At 45.1% G+C, this 22,461-nt stretch overlaps 1 protein-coding gene across 10 annotated transcripts in view; it reads left to right on the top strand.

The window, feature by feature from the left end:
• Positions 1 to 22,461, top strand: part of MCF2L (MCF.2 cell line derived transforming sequence like) — a 132,399-nt gene that overhangs the window by 25,065 nt on the left and 84,873 nt on the right. Inside the window, exon 1 of one of the 10 annotated variants that reach the window (XM_081198289.1) lies at positions 17,281 to 18,389. The exons of the other annotated variants lie outside the window; for them this stretch is intronic. Coding sequence (XP_081054415.1) covers positions 18,239 to 18,389 — 151 coding nt within the window. The 5' untranslated portion in view covers positions 17,281 to 18,238. Of the gene's footprint in view, positions 1 to 17,280; positions 18,390 to 22,461 lie in introns of those variants that run through there. 10 annotated transcript variants of the gene reach the window in all.

A 22,461-nucleotide genomic window follows, 5' to 3' on the forward strand; every position in this document is an offset into this window, starting at 1 on the left:
TTGAGAACACTATCCAACCATCTCATCCTCTGACGTCCCCTTCTCCTTGTGCCCTCCATCTTTCCCAACATCAGGGTTTTTTCCAGGGAGTCTTTTCTTCTCATGAGGTGGCCAAAGTATTGGAGCCTCAGCTTCAGGATCTGTCCTTCCAGTGAGCACTCAGGGCTGATTTCCTTCAGAATGGATAGGTTTGATCTTGCAGTCCATGGGACTCTCAAGAGTCTCCTCCAGCACCATAATTCAAAAGCATCATTTCTTTGGCGATCAGCTTTCTTTATGGCTCTATCTAGTGTGCAACAATTCCTACTGCAGTGATGAACTCAGATGGCTGGGTAGCGGCAAGGAAGGAGGATTGGGTGGAGATGTTAAGAGTGGGGAGTGCCAAGTGAAATGGGTGATGGGCCTGAGTAAGCAGGCAGTTCAAGTGGTGTGTTTTGCACCACCTTGAGCCTCTGGACCAGGCTGAAGGATAGCCGCCCACAGAGCGCATTGCAGTAATCGAATCTTGAGGTTACCAGTGCCTGGATCACTGTGGCCAGAATATTCCTGTCCAAGGTCATCTGTAATTGATGTATCAGCCATAGCTGGTAAAATTCTAGGAGATTTGTAACAATTTCTTTGTTGAATTCTAATGTACTAAGCCGTCTGTGATAATTTGAGATCTAAGACTGTTTTTAGACTAGTAATGTTTGGCAAGTTTCGCTGCCCTGGAGCAATGTTCAGGTTCTGGTTCCTGTGAAATCTCACCTTTTGTAGCACTGCGCTGACTATAAATAAAACTTGTTAAAGCATATTTTCTCTTGGAAGACCCAAGTCATCGACCACATTAAAACCTCTAAGGCTGGAGATCTAACTGTTCCCTTGGATTGGCTTTTAAGGTATCAAACAGTTTCAGATTTACTCTTGATCTCATTTTAACACCTTGAATAACTGGAGTTGTTTGCATCTGTTTTCATTGGCTGCTCTTCTGCATATTTCAATTTTAATGTAACTGTGCAATTCTTATTCATTCTGACACTGGCAATCTCTCATGAGAACATCTATTTGTGTACATTCTCTGTTTTAAAAATTGCTGTGAGGATTGAAATAGGTTTTTTGTGCATAGAGGGTGATTGGAAGCAATAGGAACTGAAGTGCTCAAAAGTGTATTTTTGTACACCATGATCTGTTATTAATTTGGGATTTAATCCAGCCAATTCCTGGTCAGTGCACCAATGCTAAATGACTGTTCCACTCAGGGTTCAGATTTGGTAATTTGCAACCCAAAGAGATGGAGAGAAAAGTGTGATACCACAGACTAAAACACTGTAACTGAAACGAATCAAGTGGTTTATTTGTGTCCAGTGCTTCAGTTTAAGGCTTATTGTTATCTGCATGTTACTGCGAAATCTGGAAAGGATAGCAACTTAACACAATGGAATAGGGAAATAAAAGTTCCTATGGTTTAAAAATGGTGTAAGAATTGCATTACAGTTGAGTTGACAAAGCAATCACATTTTCTGTTTCAATCCCATCCTAACTGAAGATTTGGCCTTCCTTCCTCCAGCCCATCTTGTTGAGAATTTCAAAGTTCCCTAGCATTTCGGAATAAAGTTCATAGTTAATCCATCCAGGGCTGTGAGCCAGGATCTTGTGGCCTTCAGCAGATGAAGCTGAGTTGAATAGAGAGCAAGGAAAAGAGAGAAGAAATAATCCTTTGAACACCCTTTATACTGATCAGGAACTGAGCCAGGAGGATGGAATTTCCCATCTTCTCCGTTAATTTAATTACTAATGTAGGTGAACTCACATAAAAGGTAGACTGTGGTTTACCATAATCTATCTGGGGGGAATGTATAATTGCAACCCTTGCTTTTCCAGCATAGTCTTTGAAACATTTCATCAATATTTATAATTACTTATCCATTATCATGCTGCTGCTGTTGTTTTTTCTTTCTTGTCTGCTTTGGTATATTTCCAAAGCACTCATGCCAACCTATTTATGCTGATAAATACGGTGTTGTCTTCAGGCTCATCATCAAAGCAATTTGCCAAAAAAGTGCCACAGAACTTGTCATCCATTTTGGTCTTTCATGGATGTTCTGCTACTTGTTGCAGATAATGGTTCTGCAATACTTAGCAGGGTATAGATTAATATCTACTGTTAAATTGCTGGGAGTTTGTAAACAGTTGCTTCAAGTCACTTGGAGATGTGCCAGCCAGATCCACCCCCACCTGCCTGCTGGGGGCATATTAGACTACTTAGTTTTGAGTTTTGTACACCTGATTGAATATCTATATCTCATTTTGTATAGCATAGTTGACTATGGTGCATCCTAATGTATTTTGGCATGTTTCCTTCTGTGCTTTTAAAAAGCATGGCTTGGCTTGAACTTTGTAGTCAGGGAAGAGCCATGTTTGGCATTGACAAATGCATTTGAAGTTGTTGCCATCTGGTATTGTTTTCTGTAACCTTGGGGAGCTAAGACCTTGCTTTTCCCTTCCTTTTATTTGGGAATTTTCCACTACTATATTTCCCATTTCTAAAAAATGCATTATTTGCTAAATGTGACATAATGAATTGCTACACCACCAACTTGGGTGATTTCAAAGCTGTTTGTACAACTTTTAAGAGAGTGGGGTCATACACTCTCCCTTGCTTGCTTGCTTTGTTTGTAAGTAGGGAAAGGAGTGAATTTAAACCATAAATTTGTGTTGCCCAAACATGCTGAATTCAGATTCGAAACTATTTAAGACATTGGAAAATGTTTAATTAGAAATGTTCAATTACAGTCTTACTGGGACTGTAAAGGATTCTGCATTTGCATGTCATGCTAAACTATGGTTTGTTTTGATTTGTTTTGGATGTTTGTATGTGATGCCAATAAAAGGTTTAGCATTTACAAGAACGAACTGCAATAAGCCTTTTGCGCTCTGCCCTTTCTTCCTCTGGTAAGGCCATGATGAGATTGGAACAATAAGATTTTCTGTTAGTTTGGCATTACGTCTGAACCACAAGCTGTAGCTACTTTGAACGGGACTTTGTGAATAAGCTCACTTGTAACCCATGGTTTGAAGGTGGCTTGTTTCAGCAAACCATAGTTAAAATTAGCCAAAAGTTTGCCCATGGTTAGAAATCATGGCAAGCTTCCGTTAATGAAGAACAGAAACAAAAGTTTCCCAACTTCTCCTTATGGGCTTGCTGGAGAACGAATGGGGAGAGGGAGCCCATGAGCTGAAGGCTCTCTATGCCTTCTCTTTTTAATACTAAACTATGAGTAAGTGTTTCACGCAAGCAGGACCAGAATGTGACCAAATGTTCCAGGTTTCCTTTTTCTGTTCTAGTTTGAGTCTTTGCCTGTAACATGTTACTACTTCTCCTTGCCTCACGACTGCAGGCAAGCAACGTATTTGATCCCCGATTCTATTTCAAAAATGTCTCACCTGTGAGGGCCAGGCATCCTATTGGTAGTTGCTGAAACAGAGCTGATCTGTTGCAGTATATCTAATAGAAGTGAAAATGTTCTCTGGACATTCCCTTACACGTCAGGCAGTGCCCAAATGACTTCAGACTTAAGAAAGCAACCACATTGGATTTTAGCAGCTTGACTTTGACCTGGGGTGGGATTGGAGACATCTCTCATTTTCTGCATTATTATTTATTAGATTTATATGCCTCCCTTCATCCTGGAGATCACAGGGCAGTTTACAACATAAAAAAAACCCAAAATACACAACATAATTGCCGGGGGGGGGGGGGTGTCTGTGCAAAATCTGACTGGAGTGGTTGTTGAATATTGACTTGGATCTGTGTGACTGAACAGAATACAGTCGTACCTTGGTTTTTTAATTTAATCCGTTCCAACGGGAGTCCGTTTTACTCCCGGAACAATTTGAAAACCAAGGCACGGCGTCCTGCATCCAATTGGAAGCCACGCTGGACATTCAACTTCCGAAAATTGTTTGAAAACCAGAACAATTACTTCCAGGTTTCGATTGTTCAAGAGCTGAAACGTTCGAGTTCAAAGGCGTTCAGCTTCTGAGGTTCCACTGTATTCTATCCTATCTGAGGACCAACAGGCTACCTTGGGGTGTGGGTCTCAGGGGGAATGCAATGGTGGTATGTAAGGGGGTACTACCACAACTACTGCCTGAGGTAGCTTCCTCTGTCTAATTATAGGACTAGTTCTGATGTGGTTCAGCTGCAAGAAATGTTATTAAGAGATGAAAGATCCCAACAACTTTACTGCTGTTTCCTCTTACATACTTTATCGTTATTTGTGATCAAGCATTTGAATTGACCAGATCGCCTGAGAATAATCGTGAAGAGACAAAACAAAATATTTCTTCACTTCGTTTATCAGTTGATGAACGATAAGGCTACAGTGGTACCTCGGGTTTCAGACACTTCAGGTTACAGACTCCGCTAACCCAGAAATAGTGCTTCAGGTTAAGAACTTTGCTTCAGGATGAGAACAGAAATTGCACGGCGCCGCCAGTGGGAGGCCCCATTAGCTAAAGTGGTGCTTCAGGTTAAGAACAGTTTCAGGTTAAGAACGGACCTCCGGAACGAATTAAGTTCTTAACCCGAGGTACCACTGTATCTTTGGCTACTAGCTGTTATGGCTATCTTCTTGTTCCACTGTAGCCAGGCATTGGGTACATTTTGCACCTGGCTTTTGACCACTTCTGCCCAAGTGGATATGCCCGGGCACCAGGTTAGCTCCTGACATCTCCACCATCTGAGGATCATTGGTTCTAGACCGTTTTCCCAAACTAATGCCCCATCCTGTAGAATTCTATCCGTTACATTTCATCTGGACAATCGGAATGAATTTCTGGAACCAAAAATGCTTTTTCTGAGCAGGTGCAAGAATGTCCCTGGATCAAGTGACTTTTCTCCTGTAAGTTCCCAGAGCTCTTAACCCAGTTCAAGGTTGCCGTATGAACTAGCCAGGTGTTTTAACTGATAACCAATCACAGTCAGTCCATCCTTTGGAAAAATAAGGCTTTAGAGTTGTCTTGCCCAAATATGGTAACTAGACATTCCATTTTGGCAGTTGCAACCTTGGTTTAAGGAGCCATTTGGCACCTAGCTTTGAGTTTCTAACACTGGAGGTAGCATATACCACATAATACCAACCGCTAGGAACTGCAGCTGGGAAGAGTGCTGTTGCAGTCAGTTCCTGCTTGCACACTTTCCATGGACATTTGGTTGGCCACTGTGAAAACAAGAATACTAGGGCTAGGATGTGCCTTTGGTCTGATCCTGCAGGGCTCATCTTACATTTTTATGATTCATCTATGCACATTCTTCTTTCTTCTGATTCTTCTTAGAACTAGAGAAGAGGATTCTCGGGGTATTGCTTGTAAAGCTCTGCTGTCGACGCAGAGGCACATTATTTTGAAATGTGGTTTTGCCAAATAGAGGCAGTCCCAGCAGTCCTTGACCGTCAGCTAGCTGAATGAAAGTCACTTTGGCTTCTCCTTGTACAACTTGAATGAAAACCAGCTCCTTTAAACTCTGTAGACATAATGTCTGGTTCTCACCTAATCAGAACTGCCATTTATTTTTAGACACCTTTCTCACCCAAAGCTTTTTTTGCTTCTGTTTGCTTTGCTTTCCTCTGAGGAAATGGCTTCTGTATCCTCCTCCTTTGTTATAGGATTCTCTGCTTAACTAATTAAGTTAAAACAAATGCAGGTTTCATAACTGTTTCATATTTGAAATTTTCCGACTGGGCTTTTTTATTTTTTTAAATAGCTTTATCACTGTGTGCCCCTATTTTGAGACTTCTTTGGGGGGGTGTAGACTGACACATTCAATCTTGATTCTCAACTGTGTGATGTGGTAGTGCTTTCTGTTGCATTTAATGATGTACAAAAGGCCATAGAAATTCAATGCTGGTTTGTTTTTTATGTTAAAAAGAAATAAACTTGACCTGCCTTTGTGCAGCTGAGATGTTTTGATAACTTTGCAAAACAATTGTGTGGGAAAAGTCATATTTATTTTAAAGACTTTATGCCATTTTTCTAAATATCAAAGCAGCTTAAGGAGTATAAGAAAGTAATGTATCTACCATAAAACAAATACCAAAGACGTAAGTAGCATCAACTGAATCAACAAAACACCTAGCAACTAGCTTTCCAGGCAAAAAAAGCACCTTGCTACCTTTTCTGAAAGCAAGTAAACAGACTTTCACTTTACAATGGGAAAATCCTACATTCAGCTGTCAGCCAAATATGGTATTAAAATGATGGTGTAAAACAAATTTACTGTTGTCAGAGCTGCTTCAAGATCCTAGCTCACAGAGGATCACGCTAGCCAGCGGTCATTAAGTAAAAGTCTTTATTGAATTACAGTTTCCATTCTCACGCTGCTGTCTGCAACTCTACGTCTACTAGCTAGATCGGCGAGGCTCCGTCTGAGTCTCCGCCCCGTGCGCACCAACTTAATATCCTAGCCTTGCTCCACCTTTTCCTCCTGACTGTCCTCCTCTGGGTCCCTCTACCCCCCGGGGCTTCTTCCTTCCGGGACTCTTCTGACGCTGACCCGGACCCTTCTGCCTCCTTGCGCCGGGCTTTAGGACCTGGTTCCCTTTCGGGGCTGCTCACTGCGCCGCCTTCCTCTGCATTTGAACTTGGCGCGCGCGCCCAACCTTCCACTTTCCTCTTAACCGTTTCTTCGCTCCCCGATGGAGGTGTGGCCACTCCTGACTCCTGCCCTCCCTCCTGTGGTGAGCTGCCAGCGCTTCCCCCCTGGCTCCTTTCCTCTTCCCTGCTTCCTGGCGGTGACGCTGGTCCCGACTTCCAGCTGCTCCCCCCTGAGTCTCCTCTGGCTCTATCTTCCTGGGGTGCCTCCCTAGCCTCCCCCCTTGCCCTGGCCACTGGTGCTCCTTTCTGTGAATCCTCTGATTCACTGGAAAGACTGGGAGATCTCGGGTCGTCGTCATCACTCATCCTTTCCTCTGTCTCCTCCCCTTCGCTCTCTGTTTCCTCCCTTGCCCGTGCCTCTGCACCTAAACCCCTGACATCCATCCCCCCCTCGAAGCCCCCCAGTCCCCCCTCCCCTCCTTCCGGTGCTGGAGCTGGGGGCTGCTGTTGCAAAGGGACGAACGTCGGATATCGGTCGCTTCCCGTGGCAGGCCTCCATCGGAACTCTTCCGGGTCTTCCTCTCTGCTCTCGTTGACGACAGTCACCTCCTCTTCCATCTCTGTGCCGCCGTGCTCGAAACCAGGGTCGTCCCCGAAAATGTCCATGTCCGTCTCTCCCGCACTTCCTCCAGGCGGCGTTGCTCGGCCGGAACATTCCATCCACTTCCTGCGGAACTGCTCCTCCGGCCTATCGTCCCACCAATACGAGGGTTCTGAGACAGATCCCGAGGGTGACCCCTCCGGGGAACGGACGTCTCGTGTGGGTTCCTCGTCCGAGTCGAACCCCCTGAACGTGCTGTCCGAAAGCGTGGGCGTGAAAAGCCAGTCGTCGAAAAAGTCTGCTGGCATAGGTCTATGTGGGAAGAGGGCATGAAACTCGTCTTTGAGCAGAGGTTCGTCTAAAGCGTAGCCCGGCACCCAGCTGTTCGCACTGGCCGGGGTGCCTTCCCTGGCGAGAAAGTATTCTACTCCCTCTTCCCCCCATCTGGAGTCCAAAATCTCCGTGACTTCGTTGATGCGCTCCTCCTGTGCCACTCCCGCGTGCCCCGTTCCTTCTCTGAGCGGACTCGGCGCCGTTCCGGGTTCCTGGAACCTGTGCGGTGCCTTGTAGGGAGTGAGCACCGATCTGTGGAACACCGGATGCATTCTGGAACCCTCCGGAAGCGCCAGCCTGAAAGCCACCGGGTTGACCTGCTCTTCGACTTGGTATGGCCCCAGTTGTTTATGCCCTAGTTTCTTCTTGGCCAACGACCTGGCCGGCACTGCGTGGGCTGCTAACCAGACCCAGTCTCCCACGTGGAGCTCTTCGCCAACCCTTCTGTGTTTGTCCGCTTGTACCTTGTATGCGTGTTTAGCCAGCTCCAGGTGGCGCCGCAGCTGATCGTGGACTTCTTGCAGCTCCGACGCGAACGCATCTGCTGACTGCGGCTCCCCTTCTCCCCTGCATTCCAGTCCCGGGAAGGTTCTAGGGTGCCGCCCGTTGTTGGCGAAGAACGGCGTGACGCCCGTGGATACGTGCTTCGTGTTGTTGTAGGCAAACTCTGCAAGCGGCAGGTAATCCACCCACGTCGCAGGCTGTTGGTTTGCATAACATCTCAGGTACTGCTGCATGATGGCATTGGCTCGCTCCGCTTGCCCGTTGGTCTGCGGGTGTCTCGCCGACGCCAGATTGATCTTGACGTTTAGGAAGCCCATCAGCTTCTGCCAGAAGTTCGAGATGAACTGCCGCCCGCGGTCGGACAGAATAGACCGTGGCAGACCGTGAACCTTGAACACGTGGTCTATGAACAGTTTGGCGGTTTGCTCTGCCGTGGCCACCTTAGCACACGGAATGAAATGCGCCATCTTGGAGAACAGGTCCACAACCACCAACACTGCCGTCTTGCCCCTTGAGCTGGGCAGATCCGTGACAAAGTCCAGAGCCACCCTTTCCCAAGGTTCGACCGGAGTTTGCAGCGGCTCCAACAGTCCAGCCGGCGGTTTGTGCACCGGCTTTGCCCTCTGGCAGGTGTCACACCTCGCCACGTAGTCTGCGACCTCCCCTCTCATTCCAGGCCACCAGAAATCCCTGGCTACTAATTCTACCGTCTTCTCCTTGCCAAAGTGCCCGGCCGTGGGTGCGTCGTGCAGCTGCTGTAGCACCTTGGCTCGAAGTTCGTCACCCGGCACGTAGATGGCCCCTTTACGGATGAGCAATCCATCTCGTAGCTGGAAACCGTCGGCCGCTGCCTTGCCCCCTCGCACCTCTGCCATCTTCGTTTGTGCGAAGGAGTCCCCCTGCAACGCTCGCCGCACCGCCTCTAGGTCCACGGTCGCCGCGGCGCACGCCCACACTGTCGGTGCAAAGATGTGCATGGCGGCCGCTGGTGTTGCGTCCTCCAGATACTGTGGCTTGCGGGAGAGAGCGTCTGCCATGATGTTGGTGTCCCCCGGGACATACTCTATTCGGAAGTCGAAGTCCGCAAAGAACTCAGCCCAACGTATCTGCCTCTGGTTCAGGAACTGTGCCGTGCGCCAGTGTTCCAGATTCTTGTGGTCCGTGCAAACCTGCACCGTGTGCTTGGCGCCGATCAGAAAGTGCCTCCACGCCTTGAACGCCGCATGAATGGCCAGCAACTCCCTGTCCCATATGGTGTAGTTCTGCTCGGACTTGCTGAGCTTCCTGGAGTAAAACGCTCCCGGCCGCCACACGCCCTGCGGGTCCTTCTGAAGCAGGACCGCCCCCACTGCTCTGTCCGAAGCGTCTGTCTCCACCCTCATCGGCATGCTGGGGTTGACATGAAGCAACTGCTCTTCCGACGCGAAGAGACGCTTGAGGGCCTGAAAGGACTGCTCCGCCTGCTCTGTCCAGATGAACTTCTTCTTCTTGGAGCTAAGGGTGTCAGTGATGGCCGCCGTCTGCATCGCGAAGCCCTTGATAAACTTGCGATAGAAGTTCGCAAAGCCGACAAACCGTTGGACCTCCTTCCGGTTGCGTGGGCTCTTCCAATCCAACACTGCTCGAACCTTGGCGCTGTCCATGGCGAGCCCCTTGTCAGACAGCTTGTAGCCCAGAAAATCCACCTCCGGCACGTCAAATTGGCACTTCTCCAGCTTGGCGTAGAGCCTGTGTTGCTTTAGCCTGCCCAGCACTTCCTTGACGTGCTTGTCATGTTCTTGCTGCGACTCCGAAAAGATCAGGATGTCATCCAAGAAACAGACGCACGTCTTGTAGAGAAGTCCCGCCAACACGTGATGCATAAATGCTTGAAAAACGTGAGCGCCATTTTGCAGTCCAAAAGGCATAACTCTGTATTCGTAGGTACCCAGTGGCGTGAACATGGCTGTCTTCCACTCATCACCCTCCCGCATGCGAATGAGGTTGTACGCCCCCCGCAGGTCCAATTTGGTGAACACCTTTCCCTTCCGTACCTTCGCCAGGAGGTCGTCGATGCGGGGCATGGGGAAGTCCGACGGCTTGGTCACACTGTTCAAAATCCTGTAATCCACTACGAGTCTTTTTTGGGGCGTGTCTCGCTTCTTAACAAAGAATACAGGACTGCCCCCCGCTGCCTTAGACTCCCGGATGAAACCGCGCTCCAAATTATGATCGATGAAGTCTTTGAGTTCCTGCAGTTCGTCCTCAGACATGGAATACAGCTTCCCTTTAGGCAGCGCCGCCCCCGGCAGCAGGTCAATTTTGCAGTCATATGGTCTGTGAGGGGGTAGCCTGTCCGCCTCCTTCTCGCAGAAAACTTCCAGAAATTCTGCGTACTTGTGGGGAATCGCTTGCAGCGTGCCTAGCAGCAGCTGTGACTCCTCTTCCTCTCCTTCCTGCCTGGGTACGATGCAGTGTTCAGCACAAAAGGAAGAGCCGAAGACCAGCTGCCTCTGGAACCAAGCCATCGTTGGGCTGTGCTTGTCCAGCCAACTCATGCCCAATACAATGGGCGTGTCAGACAGTTGAGTGACGTTGAAGCTGATGACTTCCCTGTGATTCCCAAGTCGCATCACCATTGGTGGCGTCTGCTTCACCACTTGCCCCCCTAGCAGCTCCCTGCCATCCACCGTGACAACCTGCAGGGGCAGTGTGGCCGGCAGCAACTGCACAGCGTGCCTGTCGACAAATTCCTGCCCTATAAAGTCCGCGTTGCTGCCGGAGTCGATGGTGATTGGCACGTCCATGGTGATTCCATTGGGCAGCTGGAGAGATGCTGTGAGCCTCACTACTGGTTTGGGCGGGAGGGGGTTCACTGGCTGTAAAATTTCTGGGGACTTCTTCACTGACACGTCTGGCTGGGCCCCATTGCCTCTTCCTCCAGCCAGACATCGTCGTTTCCCTGCTGTGGTCCTCCCTGCTGCGTTGCTGCAGTCACCATTGCTGAGGCTGCAGTAAGCTTGTGGGGCCTCTGGGGACACTCTTTCGCCATATGCCCTGGCTGCTCACAGACGTAACACTTCCTGGTCCCTCTAGGAGGCTTCGCCTTCACTGCTGCCGGTGCTAGGGCTCTGGTTGCTGACTGAGCCCTTGCACCTCCAACCTCCATAGGTTCGGCTCCTCCTCCTGGCGGAGGCGTGGATTGCGCCCGCGCTGCTTCTCTGGGAAAGAAGGAGGGGCCCCCGGCTGGTTCGCGCCCTCCACGTCCTTCGTCCTTGCTCCACGGACGTCCTTCCAGCCTCACCCCCACTGCCAGTGCCCTCTGAACGACCTCCTGGGTGGTTCGGGGTCTCTCCCCCCTCGCTATCTCATCTTTAATCGAGTTGTGCAGTCCCTCCCAAAAGAGGTCTCTTACAGGAGCCGAATCTCTGTCCCATTCCAGGGCGCTGACCAAGGCGAAAAAGCGGGCATGATACTGTCTGACGCTGGCCCTCCCTTGTCTCAGCCCATGCACCTCCTTCCGTGCAAGATCAATGTCAATACTTGATAAGAAACACCCATCCATCGCTTTAATAAAGGCATCCGCATTCTGGAGCGCCGGATCGTTATCTCTCCATAAATTGCGCAACCACGCTTTCGCCTCCCCATGCAGATGGGACATGATGAACCCCACTCTCTCCTGTTCATCTCTAAAGTCTTTATGCAACAGTTGCAGTGCGCACAGTACGTCGGCTCTAAAGTTGGGATACTGTTGCAGGTTCCCATCGAAGTGAGAGAGTAGCCCGCCTGTCCGTCTCGCCAACCCAATTCCCTCCTGCCGGGGTGTTTGCTTTGCCAGTACGTCTAACCTGACCTGGAGATCCCTGCAGGCGGCAGCTGCCTCGTCCTCTCTCTTCCTGGATGCGAGAACCTCGGCGTTCAGTTGTGCCACTGCTTTTCTGAGGTCCTCTATCTGCTGCTCAGCCGTCATGTCTCCTGCCGTTCGTGAGCTCGCTAGTGGGCGCCTGTTTCTCTCCCCTCCTCGAGGCTGCAGATGCCCACAATGTGGAGATGGAGCCTACTGTCAGAGCTGCTTCAAGATCCTAGCTCACAGAGGATCACGCTAGCCAGCGGTCATTAAGTAAAAGTCTTTATTGAATTACAGTTTCCATTCTCACGCTGCTGTCTGCAACTCTACGTCTACTAGCTAGATCGGCGAGGCTCCGTCTGAGTCTCCGCCCCGTGCGCACCAACTTAATATCCTAGCCTTGCTCCACCTTTTCCTCCTGACTGTCCTCCTCTGGGTCCCTCTACCCCCCGGGGCTTCTTCCTTCCGGGACTCTTCTGACGCTGACCCGGACCCTTCTGCCTCCTTGCGCCGGGCTTTAGGACCTGGTTCCCTTTCGGGGCTGCTCACTGCGCCGCCTTCCTCTGCATTTGAACTTGGCGCGCGCGCCCAACCTTCCACTTTCCTCTTAACCGTTTCTTCGCTCCCCGATGGAGGTGTGGCCACTCCTGACTCCTGCCCTCCCTCCTGTGGTGAGCTGCCAGCGCTTCCCCCCTGGCTCCTTTCCTCTTCCCTGCTTCCTGGCGGTGACGCTGGTCCCGACTTCCAGCTGCTCCCCCCTGAGTCTCCTCTGGCTCTATCTTCCTGGGGTGCCTCCCTAGCCTCCCCCCTTGCCCTGGCCACTGGTGCTCCTTTCTGTGAATCCTCTGATTCACTGGAAAGACTGGGAGATCTCGGGTCGTCGTCATCACTCATCCTTTCCTCTGTCTCCTCCCCTTCGCTCTCTGTTTCCTCCCTTGCCCGTGCCTCTGCACCTAAACCCCTGACAACTGTTAAGGTGATTTTCTCACCTAGAACAAAAAGTGAGTAATATTTGTTACATTTATTATGTTTTGCAGTGTGGCAGATGTTCTTTTTTAAATCCTGTGATATTTAAGGAAGAAAATACTACCTATTCTGAAATATTCTTTGTATTTCTGGCTTGCTGTTTTAAGCGAACAAAGTATTTTGTTCTAATGCCTCCTTAATCAAAAGTGGGAGGGAATATGCTTTAGGGGGGGAAATGAGTTTTCACAATAGCAAATGTTCTGGAAGGTGTATAGTAGTCTTCAAAATGGTGGATATAACACTTAAAAAGAGTTTTCAATTCTGTTGCTTTGTAGTATTGAACTAACAGTTCTATAAAATCTCTTACGGAAAAGGCACTTTTTATAAATTTCACACTCTTTAACATAACATAGGTTAGTTTTCTATGGTTTGCATTAAAGAAATGGCTTTGAAGGCCTGAAAGTGAAACATTGCCAGCTAGCACTTCTAAACTGATCCTTCTTATGCCTGTCTACTGAAGTGGCATGTGTGATTTACTTTTCATGCAAATCTTCACTTTAGGACTAATCATAGATGACTAAACTAATTTTTACTTAGAACAAAAAGCATATTTGATTAAACTAAGCCAGCTAGAGCTGAACCAGGCATGCCATTTTTGCCTTGGAAATCTTCACTAGAAAAAACTGGGATTTCACAAATCCAAATATATATCATTTGCCTCTTCACCAGAAAAGAAGGCCTGCTCGTATGCAGCATGGTAATTTTAAATTGAAGGAGATTTCTGCTATTGAGTATATAAAAGAAAATCAATATGCACAGATCGTTCCATGTGAAAATCAATTGTCTGAAGAACTAGCCTTCCAAGTGGCATTTTATATACAGGCCAATTCAGAGAATTAGGAGAACATGCTGCAGAGAGCTAATGAAATGAACCACTCTTGTTCAAGCTTATTTTTATTTCATTTTTTAAAAAACCAATTATCTTCTCAAAAGAACACGAAAAGTGCATTTTAAATGGATTTGAGACTTTTATTGAAAAGGTAAAAAAAAAAGGCGTTCCCCCACTGTAGCTTGGTCCTTCAATATCCCTGTTGGATTAAGTCTTAAACCAACTCTCCCCTTTGCACAGGGGACAGATAAGATCAGGTGCAGTTTGCTTAGCATTTCCAATTAACACGGTAGGATACTGCTGTCTTTCAAGCTGCTAATTGGCTTGGTGGTGTTTGGGCAGAGACTGAAAAAGAAATCCTGAGTGGATATATTTTTGAACAGTAGGAATCAGCAGCCAGAAAAATATTTATTTTTCCCCCCTTGATGTTGTCACACCATCTGTTTCCTTCAGATTTCTGAGCAGGCACAATCATTGTTGCGACAAATTTCTTTGCACCTCAGAACTCTTGAGTACATGAAATGAAATGTACGGCCAATTTGCATCATCACTATAGTTTAATGTTATGCTTTTTTCCAAAGCATGCCAGTAGGTCATCTTCTTGTGGAAACGAAAGTATTCTGTAATCTTCCATTTTGATTATCTGTGTTTTTAAGCTAACCATGTTTGTACCATAGAGATTAAAAAAAGTTCTCCATGCTCCTGCCTGTGTTCAGGAATCACCAGCAGTCCTAGGTTTTACACACACACACACACACACACACACACACACACACACCGCCCCTGCCCATTGCATTTTGGGTTGCTTTCTTACATTGCTGCACACAGCAGAGTCTGGTTGGGGATGTCTTCACCTGATGCCCATTACCTGATTTGTTTTCCCATGCCAAGCTCCAGTTCACTGAATCTGTCACCGTTGCATGTGCCATCATCTGCACATGCTCAAACCACCTGCCTGAAATGTACACACCTCAGCTTAACTGCAGCTTCCATCCTCTAATAGGATGGAAGCTGGTTTGAGGGGGAAGCACATCTAAAAGGAGTATTTCTCAAGCAGCTACACGATATGTATGGATTGTGGCTAACACCAGCAGTCAAAGTGAACTGAAGCCAGAGTAAATGGCATTGTGTACATAGCCCTAGTGTGAATCAATGTAGAAATCTGCTTTATACAACACTATTGGCCCATCCACACTGTGGTCTAATCAGCAACAGGTTGTCAGAGTGTCAGGCAGAGCTGTTCCCCAGCTTTACCTGGAGATGCCAAGAACTGAACCTGAACCTGGCACCTAATAGGAAGTGGCTACTGACGTGGAAAGTACACTTACCTGCAAGGTTTTGCAACCAGCAACACATCAGTTTGCAAGGGTTCCATATATGTGTTTGACTGTATCACAAATATATTGTGATAAGTAGTTCCTGAACTACTTGCCTCTTGGTGTTTCCAACACTGAGTGATCCTATGTGCAGTTCGTAGAGCCATCTGTACTCTTCTAGCCAGAAAAACATGTTGTACATAGGGATCATGAAACTGAAAAAATAAGTTATATCTCAGCCACAATGCATCTCATGTTAAAAACCGGAACTAAACCTTGGTCCTTACTTGAATTATTTCTCTCAACTTGTTGTTTTGTAATTCAGTAAGATACTACTAACCAGATGTGCAAGGTTTGTTGGTTGGTTTATTATTTTGCATTAATTTAGACAATAACAGGCCAATCACAGTGATTTGCTATTGTGAGTAAATTCTGTTTATATGTCATATTTATCTAACTTTTCATTTTGTTATACCATAATCTTCGTTTTTAAAGTGGGGGGGGGGGAGAGGTAGAAGAGTGAGGCAACCAAGTTCAGTTAGTGAGTACAGAAACCATTTTAAAGATTCTTATTGGAATATTGGAAGTGTTTTCAAGCTGGACCTCTCTTCACAATGGATATTTAAGAACAGCTGTAGGAACAAAGTGACTTTTTAAAAAACTGCTTTTAACTACTTTCTGCGATAAGTCTTGTGTTGAGGAACACATAATAATAATAACAATAAATTTTATTTATATCCCACCCTCCCCAGCCGAAGCCGGGCTCAGGGCGGCTAACAACAATCAAATAATCCCACATTCTAAAAACATTCCATTATAAAATTAATTAAAATCAAATTGATGGCAACCGTTAAGCAAACTTCTGTGCAGATTGCCAGAGGAGGGAGTCAGGCTGCGCCCTGACCAAAGGCCTGGTGGAACAGCTCTGTCTTGCAGGCCCTGCGGAAAGATGTCAGGTCCCGTAGGGCCCTAGTCTCTTGTGACAGAGCGTTCCACCAGATTGGAGCCACAGCCAAGAAAGCCCTGGCTCTAGTTGAGGCCAGCCTAACCTCTCTGTGGTCTGGGACCTTCAGGATGTTTTTATTTGCAGACCGTAGGTTCGTCTGTGGGGCATACCAGGAGAGGCGGTCCCGTAGGTATGAGGGTCCTAGGCCGTATAGGGCTTTAAAGGTTAAAACCAGCACCTTAAACCTCCTGATCCTGTACTCCACCGGGAGCCAGTGCAGCTGGTATAGCACCGGGTGAATGTGATCTCGCAGCGAAGACCCCATAAGGAGTCTCGCCGCGGCATTCTGCACCCACTGGAGTTTCTGGGTCAGTCTCAAGGGCAGCCCCACGTAGAGCGAGTTACAATAATCCAGTCTGGAGGTGACCGTCACGTGGATCACAGGGGCTAGGTCAGGGCGAGAGAGATAAGGAGCCAACTGCTTAGCTTGGCGGAGATGAAAAAATGCCTCCTTTGTTATAGCTGTAATCTGCACCTCCATAGAGAGGGGGGTATCGAAGATTACACCCAAACTCTTAAAGGACGGTGCTGGCGCTAATTGCACCCCCGCAAGAGATGGGAGTTGCCCCCCCCCATCCCATATCATCCCGTCCCAGCCAGAGGACCTCTGTCTTCGAAGGATTTAACTTCAACCGGCTCCCATGTAACCATCCAGCCACAGCTTCCACATGCTTAATATTCTCTGACGAAGAGTGTTATTACATTCCAAAGAGCTTCATTTAGTTGCCTTTGATTGTGCGTGGACCATACGATCCAAAAAATACCTTGGACTCTGTAAGCCACAAAGAAACAGCTGAGTTGCTTCGTGCATTGTGGTTTTCCTGTTACTAACTGTGATGAAAAAGTTTCAAAAGATGCATATGTATTACAAAGTGTGAAGACTGTGTTTCTCAAATTGTTAATATTCACTCCTGAGTTCAGTGTTTTGTTGGACCTGTACATACTTCTCTGAAAATCACACTGCACAGTAGTTGCGAGCATCAGTGTGCTGTTGTGGGAAAATACGAGTTATCTGAACACACCCACAGTTAAGTTAGCCAAATGTCTCTCACAGAAAGGGGTTCTTGCCAAGTAAAGCAACATAATCAGTTTCCCGCCCCCCTCTCTCTCTTCTGTATTAAATAAGATGAAGAGACAATGCAGAACTTCCTGGTATGGTTTAAGACAGCAGTGGTCTCCCTCCCTTCCTTCCCACTGTAATTTGTGTGTTATTTGAATTTCCTTGGGAAGTGTCCTCTTAGCTTTTTTCCTTTTGAATGCTTTGAGGAAAAAGCCATTCTGACTTTGAAGAGCTCAGCTGCAGTATCTTCAGTTTCTTGGGGCTCCAGCAGCAGTTAAAAAGAGGACCTGTTACAGGAAAGGTGCATAATTTGTTTATAGCATCCTACTTAGCCTTGCTATTTTATTCTGCCCTGTTGAAAGCAGCGGAACAGTGCAAACTTCAAGGAGAGGGGAAGAGACAAACCTGATGGGGCAGATGTGGGAGCTGAAAGTTTAGCAATTTAAGCAATAGATTTCTGCCTGGCTGGCTGCTGACATGAATCTATGAAGAGAAACTCCATGTGCCCTTCTACAGTGGAAGCCTAAGATGTTGCTTGGTAATTGCAGAATACCCCTGGGCATTAAGAAGGAGATTGCAAATATGTAAATAATGGTAGAGGCGATTTGGAAATGAAGGAAAACTCTCTAATATTGTGGGAGAGCTATGTGGCAAGGAGATGGACTATAAAACTGGTTATGACCTCTTCTAAAAATGATGGGTTCTGACTGAAAACACACCTGGATCCAAGAACAGAAGTTAGCTACTCAGAAATTTCTGTACAGTATTATTTCTCATGTAGATTTCTGGCTTTACGTAACAGCTACTGAAGAGGAGAGGCAGTGAATGTGTTCCGTGCATCAATATATTAGTTACATTTTGTAAAATACATTTAGCAGTATACAGTGTAATTTAGGTGCATCAAGAAATTGTCGCTGCGATCAAAACTGGAGTGAATTACCGGCAGTTAAATCCGCCAAGTGTTTTATTGTTTCATTTATTAATGAGAAGTGAAATACAAAGAGTTACCCTTCATCTCCAAATGCTAAAGTCCTGGACAACTTTTTAAAAATGCTAGCTTTTTAAGTAGCACTGGAGTGAACATTAAAGGCTACAAGAAAAAGATATTGTGGGTTCTCTTTGTATGAAACATTTTATTTTAAAGTTTCATGTGGCAATAGCACAATGTCGCAACGTGGATATGCAAGAGAAGGACAAGAAAATCCTTTCCGAATTCTGCGCAGAGTGAACCACGTCTTTCACAGTGTTTCTTCAGCAGTACAGCGGTCTCTGACAAAGAGGCATGGGCGAAATTACCCACGCCACGCCTATTCTGGTAAGATTTGATTTCAGAATAATCATTTGTAACCAATGTTCCAGAGTATAAGTGTCTGACTCACATGGCAATTCTTGTATGTGCCAGACACTTTACTTTTACTACATTATTCTTTTATTTTATTTTTAAAAGCTCTCAAAATACAGAAACACCTTCCTCAGTTTTAGTGCACTTGTAATAGCACAACCTTATTTAATGGTCCCAAGTGATGCTGACAAATAAAAAATAAGTAGTTTTTAAACAAGTGTCTGTTCAGTATAATATATATTTTAGAGTTTGTAGGTATCGGATCAGGTTTTGCTAACCTTTTAATCCTAGTGATTGAAATGGCATTTCAATGGGCCTCAATGGATATCAAAATATTCCACTTATACTTTTAGTCACAGTATTACGAGCAATGAATGTCACCCTTTATGTAGTATGTAAACTATGCATTATACAAATAATTATTGTTTAGAAAGTAATTGTTTGTGACAATGTACATTTCACAGTCTGGAAAAAAGTACATGCAATTAACCCCACCCAACCTTTCCACAAATGTCAGATATTGTATGTGTCCTGCTATATAACAGGAGTGCTTTTTAGATTTCATATCTGAGGTGTGTGTAAGTAAGTGTCCATCCAAATACACCTTAACTTGTGTTTAGTACTTAATTGCCTTAAAGGCTTACAATAATTGGTGTAGAGACAAAGCCACCAGGAGCATTTAATTCAGAGGCTGAATGGCAGAGATAAATATCCATCATTTGCTTCCAGTTCTGAGTTGCAATCTTGTTTACAAAATTGGGTTCACAAGTGACCATGATTTACATCTAGGACCACAATCTGGGTAGGGTTTTGTTCAAAATATTTGAACTGTCTTTGCTCAGTGACCTGCTTGGGGGTGGGGGGAGGAAATACACACATACATATTGGCTTGGTTTTGTCAGCTGACAAGGGTATGGTGGCTGTAAATAGACCTTGGACAAATTTCCAGCCTAGGATTTGTTTTAATGAATTGGACTTTTTGCGCCACTGATGAAATCACATTCTGCTATGAAAGACGAAGCCCTATTTTAATAGGCACTGCCTCATAAGTTTAGCAGTAATTTTAGACCGTGAAAGTCAGAATGGTTTTTTTTTTATTCAATCAGGATCATCCCCACCCCCTCACTATTAATTTTATAATAGGCTTTTGAGAAACACCTGTTGATCTTGCTCAGGAGTGAATTAATTCAACCTCAGGGTCCAGGACTGAATAGAGATTAACAGCTGCTCCTTTTAACCTCTGTTTTAGAGTAGGCCTGAGGTTCAAAGGATGTGGTACTGTTTCACGAGGTTGTGTAAGGTATCCAATTCAGTAGACTCCTTTTGTTGCTTTCAAGATAATGGCCTTATTTCACCTGTCTCTTGCAAATGTGTATTATTAGCCCCTGAGTGTGTTTAAATCTGATTCTCACATGACTGGACAGCAGGTACCTTGGAATAATAAAATATCTACTCAACAAATTTGGCTAAGGTTTTGGCTAAGGCCATCAATAAAACACAGCCAAGTAACCTCGAAGGTGCATGTGATTCCTTCATTTCATACTAGTTTTCGTAGGTGTGTGTGTCATTCTGTAATTTCTTACCCCAAAAAATGGAGAATATAGTGCTTGCACATTTTGTCTCATTTCAGGTTCTACAAATGCTAGAAACTTCCTTTCTATCAAAAAACGAAAGATGGGAATCAGGAGTATGATTGGTGGGAGGGCTACCCCCACCCCCATTGAACTCTTATGTGTGTTTAACATTGTTTTGGCTACATAACCACACTCAACGCCTGCAGGTTGGAAAAGGAAGGGATTCTTTTTCTTGCAATATATTTTAATGAAAGTTCTTTCAGTTCTAGCATTTTATACATTTTCCTCCATCATGAGGAAAACCAGTCATTGCTGCATAATTACAGTTCAATAAAAGCAATTAATTTACATATTGTCATTATATTTTTCCAAAGGCTCAGGAAGACGCTCAGGTATTTCCTGAATAATAAATATGGTTTGCCACCAGGTAACCTGCCTCACCCTTTGCAAACTTGGCAAATTACATTTGATAACTCTATTCACATTGACAGCGAGTGCTCCCATAGGACAAATGTGTTTCTATTGAAAACATCTTTTCCTGTCTGTGTTAGAGTTTATACAAGATCACTGAGCTGCAATGTATTGACATTAGGCAGAAGCCCTTGTGATATTATTTTAGGTGCCTGCTGAAAAGGTTTTTGTGCTGGCAAATCTACCCAGACATAATACTTTAGCTACCTATATTTCTTTTAAAGTTCTACTGATTTTTAAAATATTTGCTTCAGTGATCATAGTTCTATGTATATATGTTTTTTAAATTGTTTTGTAGTTTGTAGCTGTATTTTATCTGCAAATTTGTTTGTGTAAATAAATAGAGAGCTATTTAAGTGGTTCATACATTTTTCTGGATTAGGTAAAGCCAAAAATATCAGTATCTTGTACTATTTCAGATCTGAAGCCTGTCCTGAAGTTTTAAAGGCCTGGTTTGTAGTAACCCAGTTGTTAGGTACCTCTGCTTTATGTAAACATCCTGGGTGACTGTAGACAATTTTATAACTAAAGAGAAAATAGCAGACAGCAACGATGGGTGGTGGTGATGGAATTGCATAGTAACTTTGTCCAACTTTTGATAATAAAAGGAACAAAGGTCATTCCACACACAAGAAGTCAAGCCAGATCAAATAAGCATGATCTGTTGGAAGAGGAAATATTTTGCTCCTTGTTAGATTGGGTGAAGATGCATTGTATTGCGATTTCAGTTAAAGAAATGGAAAGCTATAGTGTTTTTTTGAGTTGCAGCTCCTGGCTAGTTTCTATGGCTCAAGGTAAGTAAAAGAAATTTGATTTTGTAGCAGAATGTGAGGATTGAAGTGTTTATATCACTTAGACTCGCTTATATGGCAGGTAACAGGGCAGATACTTGTAGCTTCTGGCATTTGCTGAGGTGAATTTTTACTATACAATTTTCTGCCAATCCCACTCTTCTAATAATTTACAGAGGTCTCATTAATTTTGCCAGAGTACAAGACCAGAGGTTACAGGTGACTATTTTTTAAGGGGTTCCAGTCACCACAGGCCATGTTGACACAAACGTTAATTTGAGATGACATTTTTGTGTAATTCAAGGAACAATTGTGCCCGTCAAGTATCTGTTTGGGGAGTATAAATCCATCTAAACCCCTTCACTTTGCAATTGGGTTCTTTATTAAATAGAAATAATGTTTTCATTATTTGAAATACTGTTTGCAAGGGAGTACCACAGGCTTAGTCCATAAGCTTAATAATGCCATAATTGTTTTGCTGGGTTCTAGATAAGAGCCAAACACACCTCAATAATGAGTTGGGATGAGAATCTACTACTGACTTGGTATTGCTGCTTTTCACTCCTCTGCAAAGGTATCTTGTAGGAAGATGCACAAGTCAAATTTGCTCTTGTGTGCATGCACTTTCATGTAACTTGCCTCTGCAACTTGCCTCTGTACCAGCTTGCTTAAAACAATTTAATGCAGTGTGCTGTGATGTCGGTTTTCTGGGAAATTTTCAGTCTGTCCCAGGAAATTTTCTGATGCCCTAGAGCAGGGGTGCTGTAACTTCTGCCCATTGAGATGTTGTTGTTCTGCAATTCCCATCGTCCCCAGTCACCATGTCCAGTGGTGAATGATGTAGTCGAGCCTGGTGAGCCACAGGTTCCCCACCCCTTACTTGGAGAGTGATGTAATTGAGCATGTTATTTTATTTGTATTTATTTGTATTTTTTTTAATATGATATTTATTGAAAATTTTTGAAATTACAAAGAAAAAACAAAGCAGAAAAAGAAAATAGAAAAAAACAAAGAAAAACCAAACCACATTCAAAAAACAAAAATACACCGCAGACAAACAAAAATAAATCCATCATTCTCAAATCCCCAAGCCTCATCACCTTCTTTCTTAGACCTCCTCCTCCTCCCTTTTTTTGTATCCTGGTTATTAATTATGCAGCAAATCCTTTCCATATTTCATAATATTCTGTCATTACGTTACCTTAATCT

The sequence above is a fragment of the Podarcis bocagei genome (genome assembly GCF_964188305.1).
Source record: "Podarcis bocagei genome assembly, chromosome: 6".
Classification (NCBI taxonomy): domain Eukaryota; kingdom Metazoa; phylum Chordata; class Lepidosauria; order Squamata; family Lacertidae; genus Podarcis; species Podarcis bocagei.